This window comes from Thunnus thynnus, chromosome 24 (assembly GCF_963924715.1).
Source record: "Thunnus thynnus chromosome 24, fThuThy2.1, whole genome shotgun sequence".
In the NCBI taxonomy this organism is placed as follows: Eukaryota; Metazoa; Chordata; class Actinopteri; order Scombriformes; family Scombridae; genus Thunnus; species Thunnus thynnus.
This window is the reverse complement of record NC_089540.1, coordinates 11,340,538-11,360,440: the sequence shown is the minus strand read 5'-3', so window position 1 is coordinate 11,360,440 and position 19,903 is coordinate 11,340,538. Positions and strand designations below refer to the sequence as shown.

General features: G+C 41.3%; 2 protein-coding genes across 2 annotated transcripts; one reads left to right on the top strand and one right to left on the bottom strand.

Annotated features, from left to right (window-relative positions):
- Positions 1–925: 925 nt before the first annotated feature.
- On the top strand, positions 926–11,858 carry gart (phosphoribosylglycinamide formyltransferase). The gene is made up of 23 exons (XM_067582975.1): positions 926–1,033; positions 1,251–1,332; positions 2,993–3,142; positions 3,537–3,632; positions 3,717–3,891; positions 4,534–4,645; positions 5,109–5,177; positions 5,269–5,394; positions 5,547–5,634; positions 5,743–5,828; positions 5,902–6,070; positions 7,123–7,354; positions 7,709–7,803; positions 8,034–8,143; positions 8,551–8,749; positions 8,883–9,134; positions 9,213–9,365; positions 9,670–9,873; positions 10,004–10,162; positions 10,513–10,643; positions 10,760–10,901; positions 10,995–11,110; positions 11,219–11,858. Exons 3-23 carry the CDS (start codon positions 2,998–3,000, stop codon positions 11,414–11,416), a joined length of 3,057 nt encoding a protein of 1,018 aa, XP_067439076.1. The 5' UTR covers positions 926–1,033; positions 1,251–1,332; positions 2,993–2,997; the 3' UTR covers positions 11,417–11,858.
- A 119-nt stretch (positions 11,859–11,977) lies between these two features.
- On the bottom strand, positions 11,978–13,507 carry n6amt1 (N-6 adenine-specific DNA methyltransferase 1). The gene is made up of 6 exons (XM_067582976.1): positions 13,113–13,507; positions 12,928–13,014; positions 12,763–12,853; positions 12,594–12,677; positions 12,368–12,509; positions 11,978–12,286 (listed from the first exon to the last, which is right to left on the bottom strand). Exons 1-6 carry the CDS (start codon positions 13,247–13,249, stop codon positions 12,171–12,173), a joined length of 657 nt encoding a protein of 218 aa, XP_067439077.1. The 5' UTR covers positions 13,250–13,507; the 3' UTR covers positions 11,978–12,170.
- Between the last annotated feature and the right edge of the window lie 6,396 nt (positions 13,508–19,903).

The following is a 19,903-nucleotide window of genomic DNA, read 5'->3' as shown; positions in this document are numbered from 1 at the left end:
ATGGAGTCACTGCAGCCAGAGTGCTTAAATGTTGGCAGCATTTGTCTTTTTCAATATTTGCATTAAACTCATATCAATTTATGTGATATGTTATGTGATATATAATGTGTCAGTGTGTGTGGTGTTTAAGACTACTTATGAACCAGCCTGCATAAGATGAAGTTTATCTGAATTAATTTCAAGGTTATATAGAGTAGTAAATGGTGGTTACTTAAGTAAAAGTAGCAGTGTATAGCAGCAAAGTATATCATAAGTATCAAAAGTACTCATTATGGAGCAGAATGGCTCCTGTTATATGAGTATATATTAAATTATTGGATGATTAGTGATGCGTTAAGGTGTAAGCAGCCTTTAATTGTTGTAGCTGGCCAAGTTGAAGCTAATATTAACTGCTTTTATGTAGTTTAACTGTAGCAATGCATCAACTTTTAAAAGCAAATGTTGGATTTAGTATACAGTCTGCAAAATGAATACTGTAGTGAGGTATCAAGAGTGAAAATATCCTCAAGAATATAGTGAAGTTGAAGTATAAAGTACCTCAAAATCCCACTTAAATACTTGAGTAATGTATTTAGCTACTTCCACCTCTGCTGTTGGCAGTCCAAGTGACAAATAAACATTTTACAAAGATTATCAAAATTCCTATTATCTATAATATTTTCTGCTATTGTCATCTTTCTTATTGTGTATTGCACAATGAACCTAGTAGTAGACTAATTTTTAGACTGAAAAACATTGGGGAAACTGATTACAGTGGCTCCAGATCTTTAGTAAATAAATTAATATGTATTTAAAATTATATTCGGCGCCACAGGAGGAAATTAAAAATAAAATGACTTTCATTTTCCTCTCTAGTGTGAAACTGAGGTGAATGTAAACCCGGGGGAATGTTTTTTAGGGCGAAAAAAAGGCAAAACACACGGAATGGCTAATTAACTTCAATTCCCATGATGCACTGGGTTGTTACACCCCCGAGGAAGTTGACGAAATCCCCAAAAACCTGCCCCAAAAACAGTTTAGGCAGCAGATAAAGGTAAGAAACAGAAACGTATGTTAACGAAATAGAAAACAACGGCGAATTTGTTCGTTTTTAATGTTATTTAGCACTTTTAAGTAACTTTTCGTAACGTCTGTTGGCACCATTAAGTACATCATGGTGATATATTGGATCCACGTGGTGTGTGTGTAGTATGTGTGTGTGTGTGCGTGTGTAATGTGTGTGTGATAACATACTTTGCATCCACGGTCAGTCAGCAGGCTGAGAGCAGAGGAGACACATCTTACTACTGAACCGGGCTCCGGCTATTTCCTGCTTCACACACACAGACACAGGTGAGTGTCAAAACAGCATGCTAGGTGTTAATTCACCTACAAATCTGTGAGCTAACGTTGCTAAAAAAATGAAGTTAACTGTCTGACTAAAGTCATAACAGTTTTTATTTCCATGCAAAACCAGAATGAATGTATGCCACCCATGCTTTACTAGCTTGCATAGTGAAACAATTGAAGCTGGTTTGAGTAAATACATGAGATATTGTCCTTTTTTTTGAGATATTGGATGAGTTTGCTTCTGTTTAACTGCTGGCTAAGTGCATGTACAGTATACATATGCATGTGCAGCCATATTGGAGAAACATATTGTTAGTTAAATGCTTTTTTGCTTTTATTTTGACATCTTTAGTTAACCACAGCAAAGTTTGATGTTATGAAGTCTTTAATCCCATAATTTTAGTTTCATACTCCAAACCTGCAGTGGAGTACAGTTAAGAGTACATTAAAGTTATTTCTTATCACTGATGCTACAACCGCCTCATATTTACAACCTTTTTCTTTAAGGGATATTTAAAAATCATGCATTGTTAGACTCATGTGTTTTTAGTCGCTGTCTGACATGTGAGTCACATGAGCGGAGTGATTTCAATCAAAGCCGGTGATTTGGCTAATTGTGCAACATGTGCACCCACTGTGCAACACTCACCCCTTTGTACTGTATCTTTTTGTAGACAATGTTTCTGCACATACAGGCCTTCACTCTTTATTGCACAATCCTCTGAGTTTAAGCCATAGGTTTCAGATCACTGCAGACTGGGATGGTTTGAACTCTAACCCCGGTTTGTTTGAGTTGTTTGGGGGTTAAAGATTGAGAACAGAAGTCTGTTTTTTTTTAATGTAAAAATCTGCACACTAGTAGCTGTTACAAGTCGGAATTGAATTTAGTGAGTGATTTTGTCTAGTTTAGGAAATTCAGGACAACAAATGAGCCACAAAACCAATTAAATCGTTCAAGTTTTTATTCCGGTGACGATGTTACATTGATCCAAATGTTTATCATGAATTTGCATTGTATAACAATCAGTATGATAAAGCATATCATGTCTTACATGAGATAGGAACAGTGAGCATCAAATCCCGTCAAACGTGATCAATAATTACATCACAAACGCTTTAAATGGTTGCAAATGAATGAAAAAAGCTAATATAAGCAAATTCCAGCTCTTATATGTGCAGATAACAGAACTCTGGTTTGCTTCAGAAACAAAAAAGTGGTCCAGTCGTTGCTTTTCTGTAAATAAAACTGCGGAATAACTGCCTCGCCAAGCTGAGCCTCCACTGAACAGTTAACCGTATATCAACCTGATAATGGATTTGTTTTTCAATGCAAATGAGCCTCCATTCACAGTTGCCGGTGATTTGGTCTTGCTTGGTGACCACGCCATTTAATTGTTGACTCGTGTTTTTGTTCTAGTTGATTGGATCCTTGTTAGTGTGGCATTACAAGATAATATAAGACCCCAGGCCTCAGAAAAGGTCAGCGCTCCCTCACAGCTCCCCTTTCATTATAGGTCAATCTTTGCATGCAATTAAACGGCCCTTTTAGGAACGATTAAAGTCGGACGTGAAGAAGTGCTCGGCCGTGCCTTTGAACAGCAGCGAAGGTGTGAAAGGTTTCAGTCTAATCCTACACGCTGAGATTTATTCTCCCGTCACTCAGGTGCCATGGCGGAACGGGTGCTGGTGATTGGCAGTGGTGGGCGGGAGCACGCCCTGGCCTGGAAGCTGGCCCTGTCGCCGCAGATTCAGCAAGTCCTGGTGGCCCCCGGTAACGCTGGCACGGCAGACTGCGGGAAGATCAGCAACTCTGGTAAATGCAAACATGATGACATACGTTATATGTTAGACCCTGAAGTTTATAGATGCAGTATATGGTACAAGATTTCTAATATATACAATACTGAATCATTTAGGGCTTCAACTAACAATTATTTTCTTTACAGATTAATTGTTTGGACTATAAAATGTTAGAAAATACACCACCAAGACATTATAAGTGGAAAATTGTGTTTTTTATTATGTAGTGAACACAGTAACACAAACACATCCCCCAATAAAGAAGATATGTTTGACATCAGTGTGAATAAGGACTTCTTTTTCCTTTTTCCTATTTTCCTTTATTTTTTTAAATGAATAGAGTACAATTTAGTTAATGTATTGATCGATTGATTGCAGCATCTCTCTCCCTGTTTGTCTCCATGCAGAGGTGTCAGTGAGTAACCACACTATCTTGGCTCAGTTCTGTAAGGATCATCACGTGGGGCTGGTTGTGGTGGGACCTGAGGTGCCGCTGGCAGCGGGTGAGTGGACATTAACGCTCTTTTTTTTCTGTGGGTTTTATTTGGTTTCCTTTCCGCTCCATCAACCGCGCCGTTCCTTTCCAGGTATCGTAGATGACCTCACTGCTGCAGGAGTGCCGTGTTTCGGCCCTTCTGCTAAAGCGGCTCAGCTGGAGGCCAGTAAGAGCTTTTCCAAGGCCTTCATGCAGCGTCACGGCATCCCCACAGCACGTTATGGCTCCTTCACCGACCCCCAGGAAGCCTGCAACTACATCCGCACGTCAGTACAGTAGACTCAGTGGCTTTGGAAGAGTGTGGACACAGTTATTTGTCCATGAATAAAGTAATAAAAATGATAAACATTGTTATGTGTAAAGCTTCATGCTGACTTTATTGTTCTCGCTGTTTATGTTGAGGGAAAAAAACATCATTTTTATCAGTCCTGATTTCCAGCATAGAACGTTATGAATGTTTTGTTTTCGGAGCCATTAAACACACAAAAATTTGCACCGTAATAGAAAATGACAGTTTGTTTCTCAGATGGTTTCCCGAGTTAACGATCTAAGATGTGATGATTGTCTTTCATATGAGAGCACCCACAAAGAAGAAACTGATCCAACATAAAGAGAGCTGAAACTTTTTATAGAGGATGAAAAGAAATCCCTCGTACTCAGTGGAAGATCATTTCTTTGGTCATCTCGGGCAGCAACAACAGCTGTCGTATTCTTACAGCCTTCAACCATATGGATCCCAAACCCATTCCCAAACAAAAGTGCGTCGTGCAAAATGTTAAATGGTCCACAAAAAACATCTAATGCTTTATATCTGCTATCCAGCATCTGTTCCAGATGTGTTTTTCTGTGAAAAGATGTAGATTTTTACTGCATATCTCTGAGTTTATCTCGTTATCCGGGATCTCCAGGGCCGAGTTTCCAGCTCTGGTAGTGAAGGCCAGCGGCCTGGCGGCAGGGAAAGGAGTTATTGTGGCGCGAGACCAGGAAGAGGCCTGTCAGGCTGTGATGGACATCATGAAGGTATGAAACTATTGGACATTTCTCTGTGTGATCATTGCTCCTTTCCAGGCAAAGCTGTAGAAAATACTCTGCAGTATTTAACCCACTGAACGATTATGAGTTAAGAGACTATTTGCCGTTATGTCTCTGGGTTGAAATGATGGCAGAAGGGTATTAACATTAATTAAACTCTGCAGTCACTATTGCTTTCTAGCCAACAGTTTAATTTTGTGAAAGTATTTTTTTGTGTGAATCTTTTTTTGAGTGAAACACTTTCTTCTTTCTGCCTAAAATAAAATAAAAATACTGGAAAAGTCTTCAAATACTGTTTATTCTGCCTGTTCAGCAGTGCTGCAACCTCAGGCACAGAGGCTAGGTTTTTTTTATTTTTTTTATACCAGATATACATTCAGTAATTACACCTTCCAGTTTCAACAGTTCCCACATGTTCAAAGGTAAATCTTTTTAACGCTGTGATTTACAGGACAGAGCGTTCGGAGCTGCGGGGGAGACGGTGGTGGTTGAGGAGCTTTTAGAGGGAGAGGAAGTATCTGTGAGTCGGAACGACACCAATTCTACGTTCACGTTAATATGCATGAACGTATGGATGAGAATAAAACCTGACAGGGTGTTTTGTCCTGTAGTGTTTGTGTTTCAGTGACGGCTCCTCGGTGTCTCCGATGCCTCCGGCACAGGATCACAAACGGCTGCAGGACGGTGACTTGGGCCCAAACACCGGCGGCATGGGAGCCTACTGCCCAACCCCTCAGGTACTAGGGTGCTTCTTTCCAAAACTTTACTCCCACTTGAGTTTTTCCTCTACTTTTTGTTGGATGTTGGATTTATTTTAAGATTATTCAAACAGTCCGCTAGTGTACAGCTATCTCTAATTACTCTGCTGCTTCCTCTTGATCCTGTGCAGGTGAGCCAGGAGCTGCTGCAGCAGATCAGAGAGACGGTCCTTCAGAAGACCGTGGACGGGATGAAAGAGGAGGGTGCTCCTTATGTGGGCAAGTGCTCTTTTTCTGTCATCTATACTTCACATAACTCTCATTTTCCCCAGTCTGTCCTTATATTTGCAGCAGCGAGTTTGAAATTCTGCTTGTTTTGTTTTCCAGGCGTGCTGTACGCAGGCCTGATGTTGACCAAGCAGGGGCCAAAAGTCCTCGAGTTCAACTGTCGCTTCGGTGACCCCGAGTGTCAGGTGTGTTTTGTTTTCTGTCGTCTGTCACTGGATCTTCTTAATGCAAGATAAATAATAAATGTTTCTCTTTCAGGTCCTGCTGCCTCTTCTGCAGAGCGACCTGTATGAAGTCATCTTGAACACTATGAATGGCAAACTGGCCTCCAACGCCCCCGTGTGGCAGCAGGACAGCTCTGCAGTCACAGTGGTCATGGCCAGCTCTGGTTACCCCGGCTCCTACAAGAAAGGAGTAGAAATCACAGGTAGGATATGGCGCAGCAGCACGGTTGTTTGGTTAGACATGTGCAGGAATAAAAGAGGGGAAGTGGTATTTGATGTTGCACAGATGAGGTTTAAAACACTTCTGAAAAGTTTATAAGTTGGCCTCGAGTTGAGCTGATCCCAGGAGTGAGAATAAATTCCACGCTCAAACTTAGTCGTTAGTCCTTGACGTAACATTAAAAGGGAGTCTTGTTTGAACGTGTCTGCATTGAATCAAGTTGTAAAACTGCCAAAAACATGTTGGCAGTGAAATCTGTCACCACATGTCCTGTAACACAGTTAACAAATCAAGCCTGATTCATGTGAGACTGATAAGGAATCTGCAATGCCAAATTCCAGGTTAAATTACACAATATAATGAAACCTTCCCAAAATTTGGTTTCTTTGTCTGCTACAAAATCTATAAAGGCAATTTCAGTGCAAACCCACAATTTAAGATTATTTTTGGCATGTGAAATTGCAGTATCCATGTTAATTAATATTTGGTAGATAATTGTTTTTCTTGGAGTGGAAATTGATGATAAGAATGGTTTGTTTTGTCCAACCAACAGTCCAGAACTCAACAATATTCAGTTTACTATCATGGAAAACAAAGAAAAGCAGAAGATATTACACAGAACCAGATTATAATGTATTTTTGCTTAAAAAAATTACTTAAACAATTCATCAAATTGTTGACGGTTTCATGTATTAATTATTTCATCTCTATACAAACCTCCACGTTATACTTAATAATACAAGGTGGTTCTAGCAAATTTCATTCACTAGTTGTCCTCATAATTCTAAAAAATGTTTTTCAGATATTATCTTTAAGCTGCTTTGTGTTGGATTTGAAAATTTAAAGCTGCTTGTATCAAAAGAGACTGGCAGACAACAATGCATCCATGGACACTGAGAGGAAGAGGGTTATTTTTCTACAGGCAAAAACTTTCATTGTCAGAATAACATAGTGGCTTTAAATCAAAATGATCTGGATTTTTTTCTAAATACGTATCTTGAAACCTGCCAGACTAACACCTCTCTTCTTCCACAGGCTTGTCCCAGGTTGAGGACACGGGGGTGCAGGTTTTCCACGCCGGCACGGCCCTGAAAGACGGAGGCGTGGTCTCCAGCGGCGGGCGGGTCCTGACGGTCACCGCTGTCAGGTCTTCACTGGAAACGGCTTTGCGGGCGGCCAATCAGGGCGTGGCGGCCGTGGGCTTCCCGGGCGCCGTGTACCGCCGTGACATCGGCCACCGGGCCATCACCCACCTGAACCAACGCAGGTGTGTGTGAACGTGGTACAAGTTGAACACACACACACACAAAACAAAACACTAAAACATTCCTTTGTTGTTTTTGTATTATGTAATAGATTTTTTTTGTGTTTTTTGTATGTCATGTAGAATTTTCTCATTAATAAACTTCACATTGGATATATGTGTGTCCTAGTGTGTCCTCTTTTTAATATTTAATTCTATTAATTTACATTTTGATTTGTGTTCTAATCCACAACCAGAAATGAAGAAAAAAAAATCATTTTCAGATATTTTTCTACTGATTTGAACCCTTTTAAAGCATCTCTCATAAGAATTAGGTCACAGTTTATCAGTTCAGTGAGCAGTATTTCTCTCTGACAGAGGTCTGACCTATAAGGACAGCGGAGTCGACATCGCTGCCGGTAACAAGCTGGTGGACATGATCAAGCCTCTGGCCAAGGCAACTTCTCGCGCTGGTAACTTTATTTTCATGTTCAAAAACTAAAGACTGCAAGTGTGACAGAAAGAAAATACCTTCTAGTGTACTTAAATAATTATTAGATGCAGTGCTGATGCATCAAACACACATAGTAATGGGAGAAAAAGTTTTTAATAGTATTTTTCCAGTGTTAAGCAGCCCTAATACAAACAGTCAAACTGGAATGAATGGACAAAGCAGTGACTGTAACTGGTATTTTTCCACCAGGCTGTAATGCAGAACTGGGAGGCTTTGCTGGGCTGTTTGACCTGAAGGCAGCAGGTTTTGTCGATCCGATCCTGGTATCTGGGACAGACGGAGTTGGGACCAAACTCAAGGTGGGATTTCGATTCTTTCATCCTCTTTTTGGGAGGAAAATAAGGACAATAAATTTAGTGATTTCTGGTAATCTTCATATTGTGTTCAGTCATCACACTTTCCCCATGAGTCCTTTTTCTTTTTTTTCCCCAGACTTCACTGTCACGGTCCTGGAACAAATTAGAACCAAATGAATGTATTAAAACCTCAACTCGGTCCAAATTGGCTTTAGTTGATTCCAGATCGGCCAAGAAATAACTATTCAAATTTGGCTCGGAAGTAACTGAGCAGCAGGGAATACAGTTATCTGTAGACAGATTCAAAGGCTCAGACTTGGGCCTCTTAAAACCGCTGAAAAGAAATATAAATCTATGCCTTTTAAAGATCGGGGTTATCTCATGGACACCGGCATTTTTGTCACTATCAGATTGCTCAGGCGTGCGGGCAGCATGGCGGCCTGGGTCAGGACCTGGTGGCCATGTGTGTGAACGACGTGCTGGCTCAGGGCGCCGAGCCGCTCTTCTTCCTCGACTACTTCTCCTGCGGCAGCCTGGACGTGGACGTGGCGGCCTCGGTGGTTGGCGGGATTGCCAAAGCGTGCGAGATGGCCGGCTGCGCGCTGTTGGGTAAGAGGAGACGTCATCCTTTATTTTGGAGTTGACCGTGAGAAATGATTTGTAGCATCTCTAAATCAAAAAGAAGAGCTGTAGCTTGTTTTTCCTACTTGCCTTGTTCCTTAAAATATTTGTGTGTGTCCAGGTGGAGAGACGGCGGAAATGCCGGGCGTCTACGCTCCAGGGGAGTACGACCTTGCGGGGTTCTGTGTCGGAGCGGTGGAGCGCGGAGCCATGCTGCCCAGGCTGGGGGACATCGCCGAGGGAGACCTGCTAATCGGAGTGGCCTCCTCTGGGGTCCACAGCAACGGCTTCAGCCTGGTCCGCAAAGTCCTTGAAAGAGCTAACCTCAGCTACAGCTCCCCGGCTCCCTTTGGCAAACCGGGACAGACCGTCGGTAAGTCACCTCCAAGTCACATCGCTGACACTAAGCGTGCTGTTAATTTTCAAATAACTGAGGTTATTCCGCCTCTAGGGGAGGTTCTGCTGACACCAACAAAGATCTACAGCCGTCTGCTTCTGCCAATCCTGCGCAGCGGTGCTGTCAAAGCCTACGCTCACATCACCGGCGGCGGCCTTCTGGAGAACATCCCTCGGGTGCTGCCACGAGAGCTGGCAGTCGATTTAGGTGAGATGAAAGCAAACGGACACTTCATCTTCATATGCAACATAAGCATATAAGACAGTTGACGTCAGCAATTTAGATTCCGGATGAGGTTTGCATTTGCATTTTGAAAATCAATTCTTTATTTATGCGAGGGGGAAAATATAGTACAAACATTTATAGCTGTATGACCTTTATGCACACTGAAGTTCATGCAAATAAAAACAATGAATAAACAGCCCATCTTGAAAATGTAGAGGTCACTTTGTGTTTTTAAAGTGTACAGTCTCGTATTAATATTTACGCTTGTTATTTATGCATGACTCAGATGCCTCTCGTTGGAGCTTCCCCCCGGTGTTTTCCTGGCTCCACAAGGAGGGGGGTCTGAGCGAGGAGGAGATGGCCCGCACCTTCAACTGTGGCCTGGGGGCGGTACTGGTGGTCGCACCCGTGGACGCTCAGAGGGTCCTGCGCCAGCTACAAGCTCACGAGGAAGCCTGGATTGTGGGTTCACTGGCCCAGAAGCAGCCTGGTGAGACACTGAATGACTTGATACTTTGGAACACAGCAGAGCAGTCAGAAACGATTTTTTTGAGATACTAGCGGGAAAAAAATAAAGGTTACAAGCAAAAATGGTGAAACTCCTGTATGTGCTTTTACAGGTGCAGAGCCTGTGGCGGTCCGCAACCTGAAACACAGCCTGCTGAATGCAGGTCCTACCTCCGGCGGGGAGTTGGAGGTCAAGCTGAATGGTGGTTGCCATGGTGACAGCTGCACGCCACACAAGAGGACCAGAGTAGCTGTTCTCATCTCTGGCACAGGTGTGTTTTTGTTCATCTTGAAATAAGAAGTGTAACCGCTGACTTATTGGAGTCTCCGCTGGTTTCCCACCATAACGCAGCATTGTCTTTTCTTACACGTCGGTATTTGGACAAATTACACAAATAAGATATAAACTGTTAAAGAGCTTTGGAAGTGATGGGAGGTGGATTTTGTTTAGACAGATCAGCTGCTATCTCCAGCTTCATATTTACTGTACAAAACATGAGTGGTATCAATCTTCATCACTTCCTAAAATGTTGAACTATTCCCTTGAAAGTGGATCACATCCTACAAAAGAATTCCTTACGTTTTCCTTACGATGTGTCTCAAAAATCCTCCACTGTTCCAGGCACCAACCTGCAGGCCCTGATAGAGCAGGCCAAGCGTCCGTCCAGCTCCGCAGAGATTGTGGTGGTCATCTCCAACAGACCTGGAGTTCAGGGCCTGAAGAGAGCATCGCTGGCTGGCATCCAGACACGGGTACAAAAAGAAATAAACATTCAAATAAACATCACAGAATAATTCTTTACCGGGACTCCAGTCTCTTAATAAGATCACAGATTACATGAAGGCAGATGTTTGCACCCCAAAACTAGGTGGTGGACCACAAACTGTACGGGAGCCGAGCAGAGTTTGATGCCACCATCGACCGAGTGCTGGAAGAGTTTGGGGTGGAGATAGTGTGTCTAGCTGGATTCATGAGGATCCTCACAGGGACTTTTGTCAAGAAATGGAACGGTGTGTAAATCCTCATGTTTGCACTGCTGATATCATCATCTTGGAGTCACAGGAAGGTATATAACGTTGTGCGTTTGTCTGTCCTTGTCTCAGGTAAACTACTGAACATCCACCCATCCCTGCTGCCCTCATTCAAGGGTGTGAACGCCCAGAAGCAGGCTCTGCAGGCTGGGGTGCGGGTTAGCGGCTGCACGGTCCACTTTGTCGCAGTAAGTTTGACACACTTGTCAAATACAGCAGCCAAACTAATAATACTTAAAATATCTTTTGTATAAGTTGGAACAGCTCACAAAGCTTTTGTTACTCTGTGTTTTTAGGAAGAGGTGGACGCAGGAGCCATCATCGTGCAGGAGGCGGTACCCGTGCTCGGCAGCGACACTGAGGAAAGTCTGTGCGACAGAATCCGAGAAGCCGAGCACCGCGCCTTCCCTGCCGCTCTGGAGCTGGTAGCCAGCGGCGCGGTCAGGCTCGGCGAGGACGGACACATCCTCTGGAAGGCGAATTCACAGAGTTAAAAGTTCACACTGACCACAGCTTACCACTGTCAATGTCCACCATTAACCTTCTTACATCTGTTACTTAGAACTGGATTAACAATGTTAAAGAAACACAAGACAAAGCAGACTGATATAGATAACACATTCCAGTACCTCAAAATGGACTTTTTTCATATTGACGGAACTTTTGAGTAGATTTCGTTAATAGATGCTTCAAGCATGTAAACACAGAGTCAGATTTCTTTCCTTGTGAGCATTTTACTTGAAACAAAAATTACATTCCATTTATACCTTTTGAGACTTGTTAGATTTGTGTCTGCACTGGGATTAACCTCTAATTTAGCATTAAGCATGTTGTTCCTACTTGTAATGCTGCGTGAATGGTGTATGTTAATATAATGAACTACAGTATGATGAATTTCTGGATGTGCCGTTTCATTATTAAACCTGACGGGCTCAATGCAAGGACTCACTTTTGTTGTATTTCTACTTTATTTGTTTTACCAGTACATCAGAGGCACCTTTGTCCTTTCACCCAGCAAATTTCTCACTAAAAAAAAAAAAGGTTCTTTCTCATGCTGTGTTTCACTCCTGCAGAGCTTTAATCAGAAAATGTTCATCATTCGTCTGATGTGTACATCTTTCAGTTTTCCTCATTAGAGAACATTTGTCCTTCCAAAATCCAAGACTGTGCCCCATTAGATTAAAGAAATCCTGTCCACTGACTTCTTTTTCAGTTCTTGCAATCCTTTCAAAGGATTTATTGTTGAGTTCACGTTTGTTGGCTCCTGTGGAAGCGCAGGACAGACAGCCTTTCATTTCCAGCTCTTGTAGACAAGCACGACTCTCCTCTCAAACCATGTTTGCCCAGTAATTGGAGGATCTCCTCTGGTAAAGAAAAAGAGGAGGTTGAACTTGTTATACAGACTCAGATGGTTTGAAGTCATCAGAGAAACAAAAGTATCGTACCTGGATCATTCTCAGCAATGGTAATGAGGTAAAACAGCCCTTTACTGGACAGCAACTTTGACACCAGAGGCAGAAATCTGTCAGTCACCTCTCGGCCTCGCTTCCCGCCAGCCCAGGCAGCTTCAATGCCTGTACTCCCAACCTGAAAGAAATGAATAAATGCACTCAAGCACTTTGATGACACTCTACACACCTCTGAAATGAAAACCTGCCAAAGTTGAGCCACCTCATCTGAAGGTGTGACCACATAGGGAGGGTTGAATAGGAGAACGTCCACTTTTCCACTTAGCCGGGGTAAGAGGCACTCCACCTGAGGTAGGAAAAACAGAACTGAGATGTGCAATTCAAGTCCTTGCATGTGAAGCTGCTTGAAATGTACAATCAAAAAGTCTCACCAGGTCTGTGATGACCGGCTGCAGTGAAACACTGTTACAGGAAGCTGTCTTTGCTGTGCACTGTGCTGCTGCATGATTCACATCAGTGCAACTGAAGGAGAGACATTTCTATTAGGTGGATATAGAGGAAAAAAAATGTTACTTTTTAATGTATGAGTCACTCACAGATATGAAGCTGAAGATCCAACCAGGGATGCCAAGAATGCAGACACCACTCCTGAGCCGCTGCCGACCTCCAAACACACACATGGGCTGCAGACAACAAAGAAACACGAGTTATACGGAGTCACAGGTCGTATCCAGCTGGGATAAATGGAAATATTTAATGTTAAAAGAGGCAAACGTGTCACCTCATCTGCTGCAGCCTCTCTGCGTCTTTCTCCAGAGCATCAATTAACAGGAAAGAGTCCTCCGCCGGCTCGTACACATCTCTGAAGTCTCCTCGTCCAGCGTGACTGTAAATGGGAGTGGGGTAGCTTGTGGACATGTTAACTTAACTCAGCTGCCAGCTTGCATGTGCTCCCGGCTCGTCTCCGTTTATTAAGTAAGTAACGTGTTGTTTGCAGTGTTAGTGTCAGGTGTTTGTAGCAGCATTACTGTTTAACACTTGAATCGAGGTGTAGTTCAAGTGTTGTCACTATTCTTCATCACAACTGTCAATTAAAGCGATTTAGGTTAGCTACCGAAGCTAATACAGAGCATGGATGTACAGTCAAGTTACTTCCTTGTATACAACCTACGTCGCGGTGACGTATCTTAACCCCTTCCCTGGTGTTCTGACGTCACTCTGGGATAAAACTTTTAATGTGTTTCAGCTTTTAAGAAAACACATTTAGGATTAACAGCATTTCGGTGACTGTATTTGAACGTGTAGCAGATTTATTAAAGGTTGAAATACAGCTGTTTGATCAATTATAAGCAAGAGTAAAAGTATTTATTATGCAGCATAATTAGTTTCTTTTATTATATATATCATTCATTGGATTACTATAACTGATGCATAAACAGGACAGTCATTACTCAGGATATTGGCTTGTAAAAATCTCCACATAGCTCTGTCTTGAACTTAAAAACCTTTGAGTAGTAATTTCACACAGTGAGCCTCAAGGGTAAAAGCTTTACCAAGCTTTTCAATCTTAAATACAGCTGCTAACTTTAAAAATTATTTACTCAAGTTGGGATTGAACCCACAACTTCAACGTCAGAAAGTTACTACAAGGATGGGTAAACACCCCACTCCACGTAAAACTGCTTCAGTGCAGACCACTGGCTGAACCACCAGGACCAGTTTGTCTGTAACACCGGGCAGCCAGGCTGTGAGCTGGCTTTCTTCAGTGAGGCCACACCCCTGTCTCCTGCTCGTTTATGGACTCTACAGGTGCAACTGTTTGTGCTCTCTACCAAAACATTTTAATTGATTTAGCATCACAGTGTCAAAATCACCCTGTTCCAAGGACAATATTGTTAATTCTGCCAGGGTGGCATAAGTTACATCAACGTACATTTTCCTTGGGTGGGTGGATGGGTCAACTGGCCTTGTGGCTAGAGAAAAGGGCTGCTGTTGTCAAACCAGCCAGATAAACCTTCCCAACAAGAAAGTACACCACCTGTCCCTCCCCCAACACCACCAGGCAGCCCCCAGCTGTCACGGTGATACTGTCCCAAATTACAATGGCAACATATTTTTATGCCAGGGTCAAGAAAGTAATATCAATGCATATTTTCCTAAGTGTGAGGGTGCCTTAGCTGGCTGAGTGGTTATAGAAAAGGGCTGGTGTCCACAAGTTTGCTGGTGCATTTCCGAACTCAGCCAAATCAACCCTAACAAGGCCAGTGACAGATGTGATCACACACAAGCTGTACTGCCTCCAGGTACAAATGAGTTATTTTCATGAAATGTTAAGTGTAACATAAGGGGTGCAAGAATAACACATGTATGAGATAAACACCTATCTGTCTAACCAGGAGGATAGCTCAGTGGGATGAGTGACAGGTGATAAACACCTGAGCACATGGTTGTTGGTTCAATCCCTGCCCAGGGATAAAGATCTTCTTGGTTGTAATGTTGGTCTACAAAGTATTGATATTGGCTCCAACCAAATACAGAGTACATATATCTAAGTATAAGAGTGCATATAAAGTATAAGAGTACATATATAAGTATCACAGCAGTCTACAACAGTATGTAGACATCGAGTGTCATTTGAGAATTTTGCATTTTATCCTGATAGGCAGGCGGTGGTTTTGTGTATTAATAATGACAGAACATAATAAGCAACAAACATGCGATGGCAAGAGACTTCCAACATTTTTAAAAACTTGTTCGCACCTTCATTCATTAGTAAAACTTCAGCTGGACGGGACTTCCTGTTTCATAACCCCCTGCTTCCATACCTGCGGAACATCGGGGGAGGACAAGGCCCCCCCCCTTACCCACCCATGTGGGACACAGTTTTTTTTGCTCCAGTTACTGGTGAAGGAGAGGGATCGAACCAGCCACCTCACGTCCGCAGACGTATCTGAGATCTGTGTTGACGAAGCCGTCACTCCACCAGGTCCCCTTCGCACTCAGACCTCTTCTCTGAGCGCTTTTAAACCTCTCCTCTGAGTGATGATGTTCAAAAGTCACTGACCGACTCGGGATTCGAACCCATTACCTTAAAACTTCAACTGAAGCTACCTAACACAGTGAGCTACAGGTTCAGATAGCATCCAATGGTCTTATCAGGTTTTCAATCTTAAAAATTTACCTGCCAGTGTCAGGATTGAACCCATAACCTTTAAACTTCAAAGAAATTGCCTAAAAGCTTGAGATAAACCACGTGGTTGAAGGGTTTTCATCAGAGCAGATGTATCTGAGATGTGTGTTGACGACGCCATCACTCCACCAGGTCCCCGTCACACTCACAGCTCTTCTCTGAGCATTTTTAAACCTCTCCTCTGAGTCATCACTTTCAAAATTCACTGACAGAGTCGGGATCGAACCCACAACCTCAAAACAACAATGCAGCTGTCCAGCACAGTGAGCCACAAGATCAGATCATATGCAACAGTCTTCACCAGAGGTTTTCAATCTCCGGTAGTGAGGCTGACTTTTAAAAATAAAGTATCAGTCAGGGTTGAACCCACGACCTCAAAGGTTCAATGTTGATGTCCAGCACAGTGAGCTACAAGGTCAATATCAGTTTTGACCAGAGCTTTTCAGTCTTCAGCAGTGTGTCTGACATAAAACATTGAAAGGCAGAGTTGGGATCAAACCTATGACCATAAAGCTCCTGACAAGCTGTCTAACACAGGGAGCCACAGGGCCAGATGGTGTCCACCAATCTTCATCAGAGCTTTTCAATCTTCAGCAGTTTAGCTGATCTGAAAAAGCTTAATGACAGACTGAGGATTGAACCCACAACTTTAGGAACTTCAACCAGCTGCCAAACAGACTGAGCTACTGGCCTGTGATACTGAAAGAAAGTTTTGTCAGAACATTTTTGTCTTTAATCAAGGTACTGGCCACAACTTGAACCAACAAACATAAATATTATCTGCAGCAATTTAACACAGTCAGACACTTTTATCAAAGGTTTTTAAGCTAACTTTCAAAATTGTCTATCACTGTGCAACACAGTGAGCTACAGATTCACACAGACACAATGTTTTCATTTGATGTTTTCAGTCCTCAGTGGTGCGGCTAGATTGAATCCGCATCTTCAACAAAGTCAAAATGTTACCAAACAGTTCAAGCTGTTTGAACCTAAAAAGGTATTTTGACAGAGTATTTAAATCTTTATTTGCTTGAAAAAAAAAACACCCTCCTGTGAATTGAACCCATGAACTTAAATCTTGAGTGTAGCCGTCTAACACAATGAGCTACAGAGTAAAACAGCTGCTAGGTATTATCACCGAAGGTTTTCAATCTTCATCAAGGCTGCTAATGTTCAAAAATCACTGATTGAGCCAGATATTAACTCAACCTTAAAACTCACAATCATAAAACTTAAACAATCATAAAACATTAAACACAGTGCACCGCTGTCTCAAATGGGAACAAGGAGATGTCATTAAATGTTCTCAGTCTTCAGTGGTGTATCTTGTGTTTGATTGATTGAGGATTGAACCCACAACTTCAATAAGTTTAAACAGCTTCCAAACAGACTGAGCTATTGGACCAGGACAGTTATTACTTAAGATATTGGCTTTTAAAAATCTCCACATAGCTCTATCTTGAACTTAAAAACCTTTGAGTATTAATTTAACACGGTGAGTTTCAAGGGTCAAACCTTTACAAAGGGTTTTACATCTTAAATCGAGCTGCTATTTTTAAAAATTCATCGCTCAAGTCGGGATTGAACCCACAAGTTTAAAAGTTCAGTGTTGCAGTCAAACACAGTGAGCTAAAGTTTTGCACTGTTGATTGGCTCTGGGTTGAACCCACAACTTCAACAAGGTCAGTAAGCTACCACAAAGGTGGGAAACACTCCACTCCACGTAAAACTGCTTCAGTGCAGACCACTGGCTGAACCACCAGGACCAGTTTGTCCGTAACACCGGGCAGCCAGGCTGTGAGGTGACTTGTTTCAGTGAGGCCACACTGCCGTCTCCTCCTTGAACCCACAACCTTAAAACTTGCAACACCTTAAAAACTTCAGTGTTTCTGTTCAACACAGTGAGCTACAGATTCACAGTGACACAATGTTTTCATGTGATGTTTTCAGTCCTCAGTGGTGTAGCTGGATTGAATCCACAGCGTCAGATGGTGTCCACCAGTCTTCACCAGAGCTTTTCAATCTTCAGCACTTAAACTGATCTGAAAAAACTAAATGATAGTCGGAGGATTGAACCCACAGCTTCAGAAACTTCAAACAGATAACCAACAGGTTGAGCTACTGGATCAGGACACTGAAACAGTTTTGTCAGAGACTTTACTCAAGATATATATATCATTTTATAAGCAATTATCTGGCTCCAACCAAAAGCCTTCATCTTTTTGACAATAAAAAAAAATCCCTCCAACTGTGTTAAACCCACAATCTTAAAGCACACAGTCTGTTGTCTTCTGATTGGTTGCTGATTCTGTGAGTCTCTACAGCTGAATAATAAAGAGAATAAAGAGTAATATGCCTATGTGCATATCACAGACAGCCATATCCATTAATTAATACAGATATACTGGTAATAATCTTGATCATGATCTTATATCATCCTTTGAGTAATTATTCCAATGTATTATGTGCAAGAATGTCAGTGCTTACAGAACAGATTTATATACAAAATCCAGCATTGTATGGTTTGCAGCCCATAATTACCTGTGCATCTGACTCCAATTTAAAAGGTTATTTATCGGTTTGGTAAAGCTGTTAATAGAAAATACTCCTTGTACTTGAGTAAATTAAGTTAATGTAGTTTTATGGTTTACATGAATGTTCTAATATATATTTTTGTTTTTATAACTAATATAATATAAATAGTATTTTATGTTCTTCTTTTTTCATTTTTAATGTTAATTTGAGAGAGAACTCAACTGTAGTGTTTTTAAGACGTTGCAATAAGCTGTGAAAATGAAACAATCAGCTACAATAAAGGGGAAGATTTGGTCTGCTGGCTTCATTAAGGCCAATTTAGCCACCAGAGCCAGTAATGGTTATATAAATAGAAATGAGACAAAATACCTCCATGAGCTGATCAGTGACCACTTAATACAATATAAAACTAAAGGCTCATTAATAACCATTCAGGAAAATTAAGAAACCATATTGGACTCCAAGCTAATTAACAAAACTACTGCTGCATAAAGAGAGCAATAACAAGGAACCATTTAAAAGCAAATTTATGAAAATGGATTTCCACTTAAGCTTCAGAAACACATTTTCTTAATCATATTTTCTTTGGCATGTTGTTAGTAAGTTTAAGCACCATAACTGCAAATGTTCCTTTATTGATTTTGGAACAGTAATTATGAAATATCACAATTCTTCTTTGTTTAGGAGTAACAAAAACACAGAAGTGAACTCATTATGTGTGGCAGTAATTTCAACGTTGGATAAAAAGTGTACCCAGATTTTTCCACAGATTATATGGATGGATTTTTTTTTTAAACATCATTAGTCACGTATTCAGCAAACACTAAATGCTGCTGGAGGCTAATAATGACGCAATGTCTATCACGCACACAAACAAATGCAACTATGCACAAAGTAATACCTCTGAGATCAAATTAAAGCTTCGCACCCAGCAAACAAAACAAGCTTCTATCGTAGTTAATGGCTACGAGAAGAGCAGTTCACCTGCTGTGTCATAAAGTAACACCTCTAAACCGCTAAGGCACCAGGCCAATCTGAAGTGTTAAAAAACAAAACAAAAACATAATGATGCAACTTTGGGATAATGATACAAAACAAAACAACAGGTAAACAAGTCAAACGGCAACTTTTCTTGTACTTGTACAAACTAAGGAGGTTTTGAAGGTCTGAACATTTTTTTGAATTCATCTTTTAATGTCACAGACAACATTACTTTATAAGATATATTACATTGCCTAATAACTGCCAGGAATAAGCATAAGCAACATTTTTAACTATCTAGAGGAGGGATGCATCACTGGAAAACTGCATTATGATTAATGTACATAACATTATGCATGTAGTACTTTAAGTACACAGATGATAACAACAATATTTCATCCTTTGTCCACCATAGATAGCTGGTTGGAATCATCTTCTTCCACCTTAACTGAAATCATTTTTAATTTCATTATGATTCATCTGAGCAGATCATTTCTGTGTGTTTCAAGGGCTCAAAATAACAAATATTTTCTCCACCATGATGTCGACCTTTCTCCCAACTCTCTTCCAGCTCAGCTTCCTCTCAACCGCATGTTTTCGGAGAGAAATTAGTCTCAATAATAGTGACAAATGTGTGTCACATTATCAAAATGTGTATGGCAAGTTGTGGGTAATTTATGGTGTACACAATCCACAAACAAATACCAAACAATTTGAACAAATGTAAAACAATTTTACAAATAAATACATAACAGCTTGAATAAATATGAATATTTTATACATATACATATATATTTTCAACTTCATTGACATGACAAAATTTGCTTTTTAAAAGCATCCTGTGCATATAAATATCTAAAATATTT